A 15,695-nucleotide genomic window follows, 5' to 3' on the forward strand; every position below is an offset into this window, starting at 1 on the left:
GTTGAGTCCCCAAGAAACCCAATAGCATTATGTAGGGGCCTAAGGGGTTGTCCGGACACCTTTATTCACCCCAAGGACCGCAAGATGAAGGATCATTTATCATCTCAACAAATTAGTCCTCTAAATCTTTCAAATGGGGCCTTGGGATTCCTAGTCTCCTGTACCCAAAGGGGTTTACCCCTGTAAGAGTGTTAACCCTTTACTAGACAATAGGGACCAGGAAATGCCTAGTTTAATTGGTCATTTGGGACCAGGAAATGCTCAGTCTCATTGGCCAAATGGGACCAGGAGATGCCCAGTCTCCTGACCCCAAACTTGTTATGTCCCATAAATGGGTTAACCTTTTTAATAGGAAAGGGGCCAGGAAACAGCCAGTCTCCTAGCCATGCTATTAGTCCCATTAGGTCTCCAGGTGTCTCCAAGTCCCTAGTCAACACCCAATAAATGTCCTTACCTACTCCCTCACATGTACTCACAGAAACATTAAATAGCCAGAGGAGGTCCAAATATCTAAAATATAAAAAACAAAACAATAATACTTACCTGTCAATGTCTTGACTTAGAAATTTCTTTCTTCAGCCACCAAAATGGGCCAAAAAAAGATCCATAATATTCTGATGCAAAGTAAAAAATTTTACAAAAACTACTGGAATCACACAGAAAAACTCTTAGAAGAAATAAATGCTTACCTCCAAACAAAAAATCGTCTTCACCCTTCAGTCTAACTTATACTCTACAGTCACACCCTACATACAGCACTCATATCTTACACTCTGTCACACCCTACATACAACAATCATACCTTACACTCCGTCACATCCTACATACAACAATCATACCTTACACTCCGTCACACCCTACATACAACAATCATACCTTACACTCCGTCACACCCTACATACAACAATCATACCTTACACTCCGTCACACCCTACATACAACAATCATACCTTACACTCCGTCACACCCTACATACAACAATCATACCTTACACTCCGTCACACCCTACATACAACAATCATACCTTACACTCCGTCACACCCCACATACAGCACTCCTACCTTATACTCCGTCACACCTTACAAACAACAATCATATCTTACTTTATAATCACATCCTACATATCAAGTACGTAGCTTACAATCTGTCACACTTTACATACAACACTAGTACCGCACACTCTACAGTCATACCATGAATGCATAATTCACACCCTACACACTACATACAGATCCTACCCACAGCACTTTCACTTCATTTTCTACCCACATATTTTACTTTTATAGAGTTGGGTGTAGAGGACACCTCACACAATTCTGTGCCTACATACTCTGGAGATATAAATTCAGCACTGACAGACTTTTGACAACTAGCTCTGGGTTTGTGAAGATGTTTAAAGTGCGTAGAATTATTGACCCAGCAGATACGCAAAGGGCACATACCTCTCGGGGTAGGTTAATAGCTGCATGCTGTTTTCTCTTGACATTTCACTGGTTATTTTCACTTAAATGTATTCCTGGATAAAAGATATGCACATCCGTGATCTGTGCTCATACACGAGAACTAGAAAATCTCTATAAATGGAAAAGAATCGCACAGTTATATGGCTAAGCTACATTGTATGTTTTTTTAAATGCTTTCTATCAATGGAACAATCGATAATATGTATACAGGTCGCTATTATCAGCCAGAGTTATAAAGGTGGAACAATCCCCATGGAAACCAGCGGAATTAGCAGGAACAGTTAAAAGAACACTTCAAGTATCATAACCACTACAGCCTGATGTAGTGGTTATGGTGCCCAGTGTGCCATGCCACACTCCCAGAGTAAACTAGCAAGCTGTTTAAGAATAATTTTGCAACTTGCCTGAGTCCCCTGAGCACCTTGCCACATCTTGCTTCCTCAGGTATATGAGAAAATGGATGTTCCTCTGAACTAAACTTGGCCCAATAAACTCCTAACCCATAAAGGGTTAGGGTTAGATTCCGGTCATCATTCCCTTAATTTTCCCTCCCTATCCCGTTTTGCCACTTTTCAGAAATCCGAAGCACTTTGGAAAACTTTTGAATGTCTGAATTGCCGAAATTTCTGCGTATTTAAATTCAGACTGAAACAAACTGCACATGTCTATTAGCAGCAAGTATTTATCTAGACCTGTGCAGAGCAGGCATATAACCCTTGCCTCTTTCCTTCGAACCATCTCCCACATGGAATGCTAGAAGACTGTATTAAATTGCACCTACCATGGAAAACTGACTCCGAGTCACTTTAGAGCAGGGGTTCTCAACCTTGTCCTCAAGGACCCCCTACCAGTCCAGGATTTGGGGATTACCTGGGTGTATCTAAGGTGTTTAGAAAAAAAAACTAAGGTGTTTTTTCCCCCTTTTTCTAAACACCTTAGACACACCCAGGTAATCCCCAAATCCTGGACTGGTAAGGGGTCCTGAGGACTGGGTTGAGAACCCCTGCTTTAGAGGGAATATAATTACACTGATACATTGTTTAATCCACATTCTTACTTAATGCAAATTTAAAACCTTATTCCTTAATATATTTTTGTTTTACCTCCTTAATTATTCACCACTTGCCCATTATGCTAATGAGATAGCTTAGTGGTTAGTGCTCCAGATGCATTTATATATGCTTGCAGATTGTAGTTGCCAAGTTTACCTTTGTTATCCTTTTCAATGTCAATAAAATGAATACCATTAAACAGAACCCTAGAAGCACCAACACAACTTTCATAGAGAGTTTTGGTGTATAGATCATGCCACTGCAATCAATGTAACCGCTCTATTCTCTGCCATTTAGGAATTAAATCACTTTGTTTATACAGCTTCAGCCACACCTCCCTGCATGTGACACAGCTTTCTTAAACACTTACCACAAAGAGAGATCTTGTGTTTAGGTTTCCTTTATTGCACAGTCTGTTTAATTTAGAATTTCTTATCTCCTGTTCTGTTAACAGCCTTCTAGACATTGCAGGAGCCTCTTGTGTGTTAGTCCACCCATTGTACTGCGCTACGGAATTTTGCTGGCGCTATATAAATAATGAAAGTTCCATTTACAGAGAAGGAGACAAAAACTTCTAAAGTAAGTTAACATGTGATTGAAAATTAAACCATTTCGTTTTCATGCAGGCTGTGTGAGTCACAGCCAGGGTTCGAGTGTGGTAAGGGCTGCAAAAAGTGATTTAACTCCTAAATGGCAGAGAATTGAACCGTGAGACTGCGGAGGCATGATCTCTACCCTAAAACGGCTTCACTCAGCTAAAGTTATTTGATGTCTAATCAATATTATCCTTTTAAAATTGATCATAATGTATGGATAATAAAATGTACGCTACAGGACAAGACTAAGAACTAGCAAAAGGTAAAATCATTTTAATGGTTACATGGTATCAGTCTGTATTTTTTTTTTATATGTATACATATTTCTGTTGATTTACTGGTTAAATTCAACACAATGTATAAATTCCATATAGGTGAACTTGCCATCAATATATTATGTGGGTGGCCGGTAGAGCATATTTTAATTGCTGGTAGAAAAGAAACATGACGATTTATAACCTGATCGATTATTTTATATAGCTGTAACATAGGGTTAAAATAAATTAATTCACTCAAGCAGCAGTAATCTGCCTAGTCACGATAAAAACAACTTTAAAGCAGACATTTATCTTCTCCCTAAAGTAAATGCACGCAGTGTGTACATTGACAGATTAATAGATAAAATATGGTATACATTGAATATATTTTCTTAGGCGGAACATGAAATTGAATTACACTGAACCGACACTGCATTGCGTATAAAAATAAGGGAACAGCCAGGATCTTCGATATCGCCCTAACTTTGTCACATTAATCTACATTTAAGGTCGCTTTTCCTCTGAATATGAATTTGAATAAATCATCAAGCAGTTGCTTCGTCAATCGCATTTATGTGAAGCAGAATAGAATGTAAGAGAATATGCAAACTGCTTTATTTGTGCACAGCCAGCTGACACAATAAGGGGTTTATTCACTAAATTGGATTGCTAAAATCTACTGTTGCTGTCTAATCACAGATCTGTTTTCAATTTAACATTATTCACTTAGTCTGTGAAAAGCAGGTCAGCTGAAAATGTAAGTGAACTAGCAGAAACGCCCCCACCCCCGGTTTGATTATTCACTTGATTTAGTTTGTTTGGCAATCTAGCTATTGTCCCTGAATTTGCATAATTCGTTTGCATTTGTCCTTTTCTAAAAGCTAAATCTCAATAATTATTGCAGTTGGGCTATTTAACATCAACTGTATTGTAAGCGAATTACCCCTGAATTTGTCAGGTCCCGAAGCAGATTTAATAGGGTTAGATGATAGATCTATATCCTATGATGGAGAGAAACTGAACATTACCTTGAAGTACGAATGGCTGCATTAGTTACTAACGAACACTAACAGGGCTATTAACTAAAGTGAGAATTTTAAGGAATTCAAGTGCATTTCAAATTTAAGACCAAAATAGCAAAAAAATGGAAGCATAGCCCACTGTAAATATTTCAGATTTTGGTATTCTGCTCTCACCATATCCCATGTCTCTGAAGGGTAGGGGTTAGTGTGAGGATCCCTAGGACATTACTAATTACTAATGCTCTGCTATCAGCTTGTGTCCAAGGACTCATGGACCTTGATCCATATTCTGCCATCCCACCAGCCAAGGAAAGTCCCTTATCCCCAGCATTATGTAGACCTATTCGCATTAACATAAATTGCCAGGTGTGTGCCAATCGCCCATAGTTATGAGAGTAGCAGGTATGCTTCCCCCTAAGTACAGTTCCCAAGGTGATGTCCAGTCACCTTCTAGATCAGCGATAGGCAACCTTCGGCACTCCAGATGTTGTGGACTACATCCCCCATAATGCTCTTACACCCATAATGCTGGCAAAGTGTCAAGGGAGGTGTAAGCCAAAACACCTGGAGTGCCAAAGGTTGCCAATGCCTGGTCTAGATTATAATTTATGTAGCAACCAATCAAACATAACTTAATCATGATACAGCAACCACATACAATATACCATCCAAAAAACTAAAATCTCAGACTCTATTAAATAATTAAATGTTTAGTAGCCGAGAACGATATGTATATGCTTCAGGGCATCACTCGCTTTGTTACCTAGACCTGTAACCATTTCCGTACCGGAGGTGAGCTCATTATTCTACAAAGCAATGTGTTGAACACAACCCTGGCACTCGAAGGGTTAGGCCCAAACAGACGTACATGCTAATTCGGGCGGTTTGTGTCCAGCATTATTTGTTAGCTCATTCTCTCTGTTTAGAATGTATGACCAGGTGAAAATAAAAAAAAAATAGCTTCTATGCTTTTCACTGAGCCTTAGTACACAGACAGAAGGGAGTTTCAAATTGAATACACATTTGCTGAAACTGGAAGCATATCTGGCTTGGAGACTTTTTTCCAGTCCAGCTTTTAAGTTAAATTCCCAATTTACTGTGGATTCACTTTAACCCCTTAAGGACCAAACTTCTGGAATAAAAGGGAATCATGACGTGTCACACATGTCATATGTCCTTAAGGGGTTAAATTCTAAACAAATCTCACTTAAGAGACAACCGACATTCACAAAAATGTCAATTTACAGAAAAGCAAAGTTAATTAAAAAAAATTAGACCAAAAACAGACTGAAAATCCAATTGGCTGTGAGAAACTATTTGTCTATTTTGCCCTCAAAAAATGTAAAATCACTTTGAATTCCCAACAATTCACATCTTTAGTAAATAGCGAAGACATTAATATCTCTCCACCCGTTTTAACAGCAGTAACTTTGCACTTGTTGCAAAACTGCAGCTTTTATTAAATAAAGCTAATATTAATAAAATCGTTTCATTTAGTTCTTACCTAGAAATGGTCTCTGGTCACAGGTAATAGCAGCAGCCACAGGTCTGGGCAGCCAATGCTATATTATTCTATCAGTCTCTATCCTGGAAACATTCCTTAACTAGTAAACAAAGTAACCAAACAGGCACAAAGTATTGCTAAGTATTACGCCCTTGCGTAATCACCCAACAGCCTGTTCTCCAATTTACTCAGATCCAAAGGAAGATAAAGGATTGTTATGTGGATGTGAGTTGTTTTCAGTAAAAATCTGTCATATCCATCAAATATAACTTTATTTTCTCCTTGGATCTTAGTGTTTGATCATTTCATTTTTTCACACCATTCACATTCACACACTTGCTGGCTGGGATCAGATTTCACATCTCACTTTGCATTGCTCCCTCCTTCTGTGTACACATGTTACTAGGCTACAGGAATGCCAAAGCCTTAACTCATTTGGTTTTTCATTCATTAGCAGGAAAGTCTGGTTAATAATGCACAAGCCTTGGGAGCTTATAAAGACGCAGGGGCTTATTCACTAAACCCTAAATTGCAGCGAGCTGAAAATGAACCAGGGTTCTTCGATAAAGGGAGAATTCAACCTTAATTCTAAGAGAATTTCAAATGAAACGCCTACATAGCTGAAATGAAAGTGAATTTTTCCAAATCAGCTATTTTGATCTTGCATTGTATTAGTTCACTTTAAATTGTCACTTTACAGAGTAATTCACTAAGGTGAGAATTCAAAGTGAATTAGACATTTAAGGTTAAAATAAGCAGCTATGATTTCATTAGAGCTACTCTGGCCTTAAATTTGAAATTCACTTTTAATTCTCAGGTTAGTAAACTAAAACATATCCCATTAAGAAACATATTCAATGTTCAACCACCTTTGTGATTTATTTACTCCAATGTGGGTGCGGAGCCCAATATGTGGGCCGCACCACTAGAAAACCACCACTAGAAAATTTAAATTCATGTTTGAAATAATGTCTTCGTTTTGTAATATGTATTTAGCTATTCTGGTTACGATTTAGAGCCATAATTATTTTTTATCGGCTTTATGTATATTTCTCTGTCCTCATTCTAGTTGCCTTTTGCCTCAATAGATCTTTTTTTATGTGGTTCTTGGTATTCATATATATGGCGACATGTTCGCCCGTTGTGTACACTTTTCTCTCTATACAGACCCTACGCATGCGCATCATCGCGCTCGATTCTCGAGCGCATAGAACTTTGTTTTTTCACGCATGCGCATTTGGAATGACGGACGAAACAGGAAGTTCTCCCTTGCGTTCCAATCTGGAACGCACGCGCCGGTGAACGGCATGAAAGAAGATTGCGATGGGTATAAGAAGCTCCTCTACAGATGATTCTTTATATATCCCTGAAGAAGTCCCTTACTTACCTGGACGAAACGCGTTGGATATTGGACTTTATTGCTTGCTTATTTTATTTATATTTTATTTTTTTATATGTATGCTGATTTATTGTTCCTGCTCTCTACCACTTTGAATTGGATTTGTGCTGCCTATTTCTACACTGCCATCCAGTTCCACTGAGAGTGGAGATATGCCCACCACTATTTTACGTCTGTAAGTGCTCCCAATAAATATTTTTTGTACTTTTTTATACATACTTCACCATGTATGGCTCTTTTTATCCATTTCTTTAAGACACACTTCGTTATTTGATCTACTATCAAGATATATACTTATATACCCCAGGGGGGTGAGAGGCCTGATTTGCATTTTCGTTTGTGAGTTTAATATCTAAACTTTACACTTTCACATTTAATCTAAACAATATTACGCTATGATATATATTTTTATCATTTCAGATTGTATTATATTCCCATATTGAATATTCTTATTCTGGATATATTCTCCAGGTTGTATTAATTACATGCTCATTTGAAGGTGTTTTCCACTTTTTCTCTCTAGTAAATAACCTTGGTAATAGCTGATATGGGGAATAACCGCCATGGAACATGCTGCCTGTTACATGTGCAGTGCCTTCCAATAGTATTTATAAAGAAACAATTATTTTGTGTACAATTAAAAAGTGCACTATAGTCACCTGAACGCTGCAGCTTAATACAGTGGTTTTGGTGTCTATAGTCTGTCGCTGCATGCTTTTCATTGCCTACACTGCCTTTTCTGCCTAGTAACACCTCTAGTGACAGTCACTCTGATGACCACTAGAGGTGCTTCCTGTGTCGGTGCTGCTGAACACTGCACATAGAAATACATTAATTCAATGCATATCTATGAGAAGATGCTGATTGGTGCAGTGTGGTGTTTTGCAATGCATTTGCACTAGCTTCCCAATGCTTTCCTATAGGAAAGGATTGGAATGGTTGAGATAATTAAATTTGATGATCTCAGCCAGGGAGGAGGGACAAGAAGGGGCCATCCATTGGGAGACCAGCGTGGCATTGGAAAAAAAGTAAGCAAAATATATTTTTAAAGGGAGGCAAGAGTGGCAGGTCACCTAAAGAGTGTTTTCACCACTATAGTACATGTTTGTATTCCTGACACTATAGTGTTCCTTTAAGTAAATCTACTTTCCTGTGATATTTGTTTTGCCTCTATAACAAATAGATGGAACAGAAAGATTTGAATGGAACACTTTATTCCTAACTCTGTATTGTCCCTGTCCCTATTTATAGCAGTCCCCCCCTCTTTGCCGAAATATAAAAATAAAATTAAATGTTTTACCTCAGAGCCGCTCACGTTTACCTCCTGCAACATCATTGTGGTAGCATGTCCTCCCCAGCGATGATCACATCAGATGTGATAATGGTCCTGGCTGGGTGCTGCAGCCCTTTAGCAGTGGACTGGGCCCCGTTAATGTCAGCAGTATCTGTGTCAGTGTTTGTGTGTGTGGCTGTATATGTGTATATGTTCATAGACCCCAGAATTCACATTCAAACATTAACACTACATACAAACACACTCTTGCAATACAATCTGTATTACTATGCCAACATTATATACAAACACAGCCCTGCATTCAAACACCAAAACTACACACAAAAACACCCCATCATTCAAACACAAACACTAGATACAAGCTCACCCCTGAATTCAAACACACTACACACAACTACGCCACTGCTTACAATAGTAGTTGAACAGTTGTTGACAATAGTAGTTACAAGCACAATTGTATTCAAATACACTACACACAAATAGACCCCTACGTTCACACAAACATACTCCTTGCAAAAACATGCTTACAATCAAGCATACAAACACTGCCCACAAATGAAACGCTGCAAGGATGGGAAAATGGTAGATCCCTTGCCGGCCTTGCATTGTGGGAGAAGTAAGACAGATGGGAATCTACTCTTTGGCCACCCTTGTGCTAGGTGGGGGCCCAAAAACATTTCTTGCACCAGGGCCCTCTCTACATTAGTTCCGCCACTGGTGCTATCATTTATTATTTTGATGGATTGTTAATTTGTTTATTTGCGTAATGTTATTTGCACTTATGTGTTATATTACTTGTTATTTGTTCATTAACTGGGAAGACTTATTACAGTAAAGAGGAAATTGTGTGAATCACCACTAAATTTATTCTGTATTTTTATTAATTAACAAATGTATCCTTACAAAAACCCCTACATCAATAATTTAACAGTTACAGGAAAAAAAAAAACTCCTTGATAGATAACACCATTAGAGTGCTGAGTCTACTGATGGAAATGTCATAATAGCTTTAAAATCATATGGTGCTAATATATTAATGGACTCGACGAGAGGGGATGCCTGCGACTTTTCTTACTTAAATTTCTTTAAAAACATAAGCGTTTATCCATTAGTGAATTATAGGAATCCAAAACATAATGGCTACAGTGAAAGAAAAATTTATTTTCTTTTCGTCTTCTTTCTTTCTCAAAAAAAAACCACTATAGCCTTTTAATGTAAAGAATAAAAAATGAACATATCCCTTGCACACACTAAGTTTCCAAGGAAGGAAAAGCCATTATAAAGGCCTTGTCCACCTCGATTACTCAGTAAGGACACGCACTGTGATGTGGTTGGGACTTGCCAGAAATTCTAGACAATAAAAACGGAGTACAAAACTTTTTTTTTTTGAGTCATTAACTTTGCGACAGAACTGCTAGGTCTCTCTTAAACTGGCCTGTACCTGATATTGGTGCAGCCGATGGAGCTCCTACCCTGGACTACCAGGGGTCCAGCTCACATTCCACTAGAAAACTAGGGATCTTGCTCACACTTCACTGGCGCACAAGGGAAGGTAAGCAGGAGAAGGAGTAAATGTACATATGAACAAACAAACAAACAAACATACGAACAACACTCAGACTCCCCTACTGACACACAAAATTCCGCTACCACATAAACAACACTCAACCGGCACACACATGTAGCCTCCTCCCATACAGCTCTCACCCTCCACCAAACACAATATACTCGGTCATCACTCGTAGAAATAGAAGGGGCCCCAATCTGGCACCCTGCCTAGGACTCCTGGCAGCTAATCTGGCTCTGTCACTAAAGCAAAGCAGGAGTGGATCCAAAGCCCATTCTCAGGTGGAGCACTATGCCAGATACCTTTTTTCCATATGAATATTGTATTAGCTGTTAAAAAAACAAACATCTGAGTAATTGAGAAAATTTTGTAGAAGTGTCTGAGTGTGTTTTTTGGGGGGCGTTGTTAACCCGTCTTCATTAGAAATGTTTAAAGGAACAATCCACTGAAAAAAATATATTTATTAAAAATATGAATTATTAGAAATAACCCAAAGAAACGTGCATGTATTTTGTTTTGCATATGTTCTCTGATGGTATATGAAAAAATAACTGGCAGCAGCAGCTGATGTGATGTCTGAAGCTGTTGAAACCCTCCTTTTCCCCAGCAGAGACTTTCAGTTTGGCCAATCAGTAGCTTCTCATTTAGAATCCTCTGTGGGCGAGCTACGAGCTCAGGTGGCTTTCCATCAGTAGACTTCCTAGGCAGGAGCAGACTGCATTCCCGTGGACGGAGTAGATAAAGGCTGAACTGCATTGCGTGTTTGGTGTGTTCCTTTAGTATTGAAAACTCATAGCCCTCTTAGCTGACAACAGAGACATAGGGTAGAGTAGAAAAACCTTTCTATAGGCAATCCATGTCATTTGCCATGTCTTACACGTGTTAGTGAAATATAGAAACATTATGACAATTCTGACTCCGATGTGATGTAAGTAAAGTCAGTATTCAGCATAATGGGGACGATTGCTTTGCTTGCTGAGGTGTTCCACTCCAGGGCCAGTCACGTCATAGAGAAAGGAACTGGGGGGGCCCAGAATCCCTCTGTTATATAATGTATCTTTATGATAATTGATATATTTGTTGCTGTGGGTCAGTGAGGGCTAGGTAACCTCCGGCACTCCAGATGTTCTGGACTACATTTCCCTTGATGCTATGCCAGCATTATGGCTTTAAGAGCATTCTGGGAGATGTAGTCCACCTCGTCTGGAGTGCCGAAGGTTGCCTACTCAGGCTGCTAAGGAGAACTTGTCATGGCAGGTTCACTGTAAGTCCTAAGACAACCTCGCCTGCCTTCCTCCTTTAACCCCTTAAGGACAGACGACGGATATATTCCGTCATGATTCCCTTTTATTCCAGAAGTTGTGTCATTAAGGGGTTAATAACCAAAAAAGAAAATGTCAGCAAAGGTTAGGTAGAGAAAGAGTCTATCCAAACGGCGCAATGCAATCTAAATCGAGATATGACATCACTTACCTATCTCTTATTTTAGCTTTGTCATAATTAATTCTGTCCTTGTCAGTGAAGGCTATAAGGAACCTGTCTCTTGCTTGCTGAATCAAATAGAATGTTTCTCATAGTCTAGATCTATATCTTCCATCCTAGACTGCTTCTTCTTACAAGCAATTAGTCCTCTCTTGCACTTAGCCCCAAAAGTTACCATTGTTAGTAAAGGAAATCTATAGAGAGGAGGCCAGAATAAGTGCTCTATAAGTTAAAGCTCTGAATTAAAGTGTTATTTTAGGGTCCCCAAATAAAATCTGATTTCTAATGCTTTACATCTCTCGAACCAACTGCAGCTCTGACGGTGTTCCTGCATAGAGAAGAACAGGGGCTTCCTAATTGTCCAGTTATATAATAAAAGATGTAATCATTTAATTCACCATGGTCGTACTATTCAACTCATTTTGTTATTATGAATCTTGAAGATTTACCTTAAAGCACCTTTGTCCCCTCTGACTGTTTCATAAAGATAGATTCTTATGAACAATTCAAGTTGACATATTTTTTGTGAATTCCAATAGAGTCGAAAGATATTATTCAAGGTTATTTATTAAACTGAGACTTGTCAGGAATTCAAAGTGAATTTTAAATTTAAGGCCACAGTAGCAGAACTGGAAGTATAGATTTTGGATAATTGTTCCAGTTTGTTTTTTTGGCCTTAAGTTTGAAATTCACTTTGAGTTCCCAACAATTCACACGTTAGGAAATAACCCTGTCTGTCATATGGGCAAGCTGACATTGACAAAAGCAAATAAAGCATGAAACATCTGCTGTCAGGTTTCACAAATAGCTTCTATACACCACGTGGTAGGGTCACCTTTAACGGTCTTTGCAGAATGTTACTTTTTTTAAATGCTAAAATTATGTTAATAGAATTTCACATAAAAACTAAGAAAAATGAGATTATCTCCTGATGGACTAAGATCATCTTCTGCCACCTTCCCAATCTTGTCCCTAGTTTCAAAACAAATTATTTTAATTCCACAACACATTACTGCTTGGGTTGAAAAACAAGTAGCAAGAGAGGTGAGAAAGGACAACAGCTCAATTAGCCTGCCCATCGGTGGGTCCCCGATCAGATCTCAAGCTGGTTTTAGCCCATCTGGTGCCATTACAGAGAGAACATATCTGAAGCATATCAGACTGGTCCCAGCCGTACGGGCAGTCCAGATCCAAAATGCCAGCAAATTCTCTTCGCACGAGAGATACAGCAACCCAAGACGATCGTTTCAACCTTGTAAGGTATCATCAGTGAGGTATAGCCAATATTCCTCTAGGCACCATGAACAATGGGGTTCACGTCTGGATTGTCCTTTAAACTTAAGGAGAGAAAAACAAGTAGCAAGAGAGGTGAGAAGGGGCAAAAGCTCAATTAGCCTGCCCTTCGGTGGGTCCCCGCTCAGATCTTAAGCTGGTTTTAGCTCATCTAGTGACATTACAGAGAGAACATATCTGAAGCATATAAGACTGGTCCCACCCATACGGGCAGTCCAGAAATGCCAGCAAGTTCCCTCTGCACGAGAAATACGGCAACCCCAGATGACCGTTTCAACCTTGTTAGGCATCATCAGTGAGGTATAGCCAATATCCCTCTAGGCATATTGCTTGGGTTATTCAGGTAAAATAACAACTGTACACCCAAACAGGGAGTTACGTATACACAACATATATTTAGAGCAAAACTTTGTGGTTCCCTCTCTGTAGTTGTCTTATTTCTAATTCCGTAACCCTGCTGTTTTTTTATTTTCTTTTTTATTTTAAGTCCCATAGACTTTATCTTTAAAGTAGGTGACAACATTGTTAATTAATGTTTAATTAAGTATTGAGTGGATCATAGAGCACAGTGTCTAAAATAAACATGAGGTGCTATTTAAAGTTATGTATGTTTATAGTGTTTTAATTGTTGTGGATTAATTAATACACAACACATAGTAGCTGCAAACCATTGGTACTCAGTAGCCAAATGCTTTTCCTGACCAATTCCTGTCTGCAATTCCCAAAACTAAACACAAGCGTTGCTCCAGTACATACCATAAATGGCCTGTTTTCTTTCATGTCAGATGCTGTGGATGTGAGCTGAGCTTTACTAAGCTTGAGAAAGGGAGGTTCTACTGAAAGTTTATCATTCCAAAGAGCTGTTAGTCCAATAAAAAAAAGTTATTGAAGATATTAATTTCCTCTGTTAATTTCTATCTATCTATCTATCTATCTATCTATCTATCTATCTATCTATCTATCTATCAATACATCTATCTATCTATCTATCTATCAATATATCTATATATCTATCGGTATATCTATCTATCTATCTATCTATATATCTATATGTCTGTCTATCTATCTATCTATCCATCTATCTATCGATATATCTATCTATCAATATATCTATCTATCTATCTATCGATATATCTATCGATATATCTATCGATCGATCTATCAATCTATCTATCGATATATCTATCTATCTATCTATGAACTGTGACGTTTTTAAGTTAAACTACAGTACTGAAAATGCCTACTTATCTCTTCAAAAGATGACTGTTGTTTACAATCATCACGGATAAGACCCTAGAGTTACTAACTATCACTGTGTGCCGAATCGGTCACAGACCTATAGTGAAACATTAGAATAAGATCTAACTATAATCAGTGCAGCTTAACATAGTGGTTATGGTGTAGGAATCAGTCACCAAAAACATAATTAAAGGGACAGTCTAAGCACCATAACCACTATCACTATCAAACACATTGATATTATATTTAAGGAGTGGCAAGAGGCCATCAAGTAAAATATTATTCAATTCAATGTAATATTATTGCCTATATTAGTACAAAGTATGATAACAGAATGCTTTTATTATACTTTCGTTGTTTTGTTTTGTTACATTGACTATATTTGTATAACTGTACTTTTCTGGTCTAATTTATGATGAATACTTTGTAATCTCAATGTAAAATAACCAATGCTGTATCTGCACTTTTTTATTGTCAAACCTTGCTGCACTTAAATAAAGAAAAAATAATGTAAAAAAAAAAAGAACTGACAAATCGCTTCTTCCGATTGATCTAAATGCAGTAATTTCCACTGGTGGATGTGTTTCTGTAATTGTATACAGTATTCTAAAGGCAGAAGCTTATGTCATTTCAGGTATTAGACTTTTTCAATGTAATTTGTGTTTCATGCAGGGCTGTATGCCATCTGCTTCTTATGTAAATCTGTGCCTCCTGTTTCTCCGCATCTCACAGACAGCAAATAATACGGTATATTTTCATATCCAAGATAATAGTAAGCGTACGAATAAAAAGTGCTACACTATTACGTCTCACTGATATCAGCGTAAACCCGAATTAAGGAATGCACTGTGATAAGGAATGCTAAAGGTGGGCGTTGGAAAGAGGAATTCAGAGCATTCCTCCTCCCTTATAGTGTGCATGTTAGGGGAGAGTCTGGACCAAGTGAGATGAAAATCGAGCCTGCAGAGATTATTCCCAAACGTATCATCAAAACTGAAAATGCTAAATTAAAAACTTGAATTGCACACGTTTATATAAAACAGTTGTATGTGTGTACAGACAGAGATAAATCGAGAGACAGACATACAGACAAATAGATGATAGACAACAGATGGATAGATAGATAGATAGATAGATAGATAGACAGACAGATGGACGTTCAAATGGATAGAGAGCTAGCTTGACAGACAGACAGACAAATAGATGGATAGAGAGCTAGATTGACAGACAGACAAATTGATAGATCACACTTAAATATTTGTTTCCTGTATATATACAAATCCTGGGCATGGTCCAAAAGCTGTGTTTAAAACAGTAAGCTGTTACTAAGGGAACTCGTAAATTGTGATTTGGCGTCTAATGACACACTGTTTGCATATTCCTGCACAAATGTCTGTAGTAACAATCATATAGGTTGAAAACCCCCAATTTGAAGCCATTTCAAATAGAGCAGCAAAAAGGTTAAAAATCTTTCTTAAGCACAAAGTGGCAATTAGATGTTGCTTTCCATCCAGAGTCTCTCAATAC

At 38.1% G+C, this 15,695-nt stretch overlaps 1 protein-coding gene across 1 annotated transcript in view; it reads right to left on the reverse strand.

Moving 5' to 3' along the window:
* The window catches only part of FAM81B (family with sequence similarity 81 member B), a 35,932-nt gene extending 29,964 nt beyond the window's left edge, over positions 1–5,968 (reverse strand). The window contains exons 1-2 of the mRNA XM_063456751.1: positions 5,895–5,968; positions 1,443–1,574 (exon numbers count right to left, since the gene is read on the reverse strand). Of these exons, the coding sequence (XP_063312821.1) occupies positions 1,443–1,486 (44 nt within the window). The 5' untranslated portion in view covers positions 1,487–1,574; positions 5,895–5,968. The remainder of the gene's footprint in view (positions 1–1,442; positions 1,575–5,894) is intronic.
* Between the last annotated feature and the right edge of the window lie 9,727 nt (positions 5,969–15,695).

The sequence above is a fragment of the Pelobates fuscus genome, chromosome 5 (genome assembly GCF_036172605.1).
Source record: "Pelobates fuscus isolate aPelFus1 chromosome 5, aPelFus1.pri, whole genome shotgun sequence".
NCBI lineage: Eukaryota > Metazoa > Chordata > Amphibia > Anura > Pelobatidae > Pelobates > Pelobates fuscus.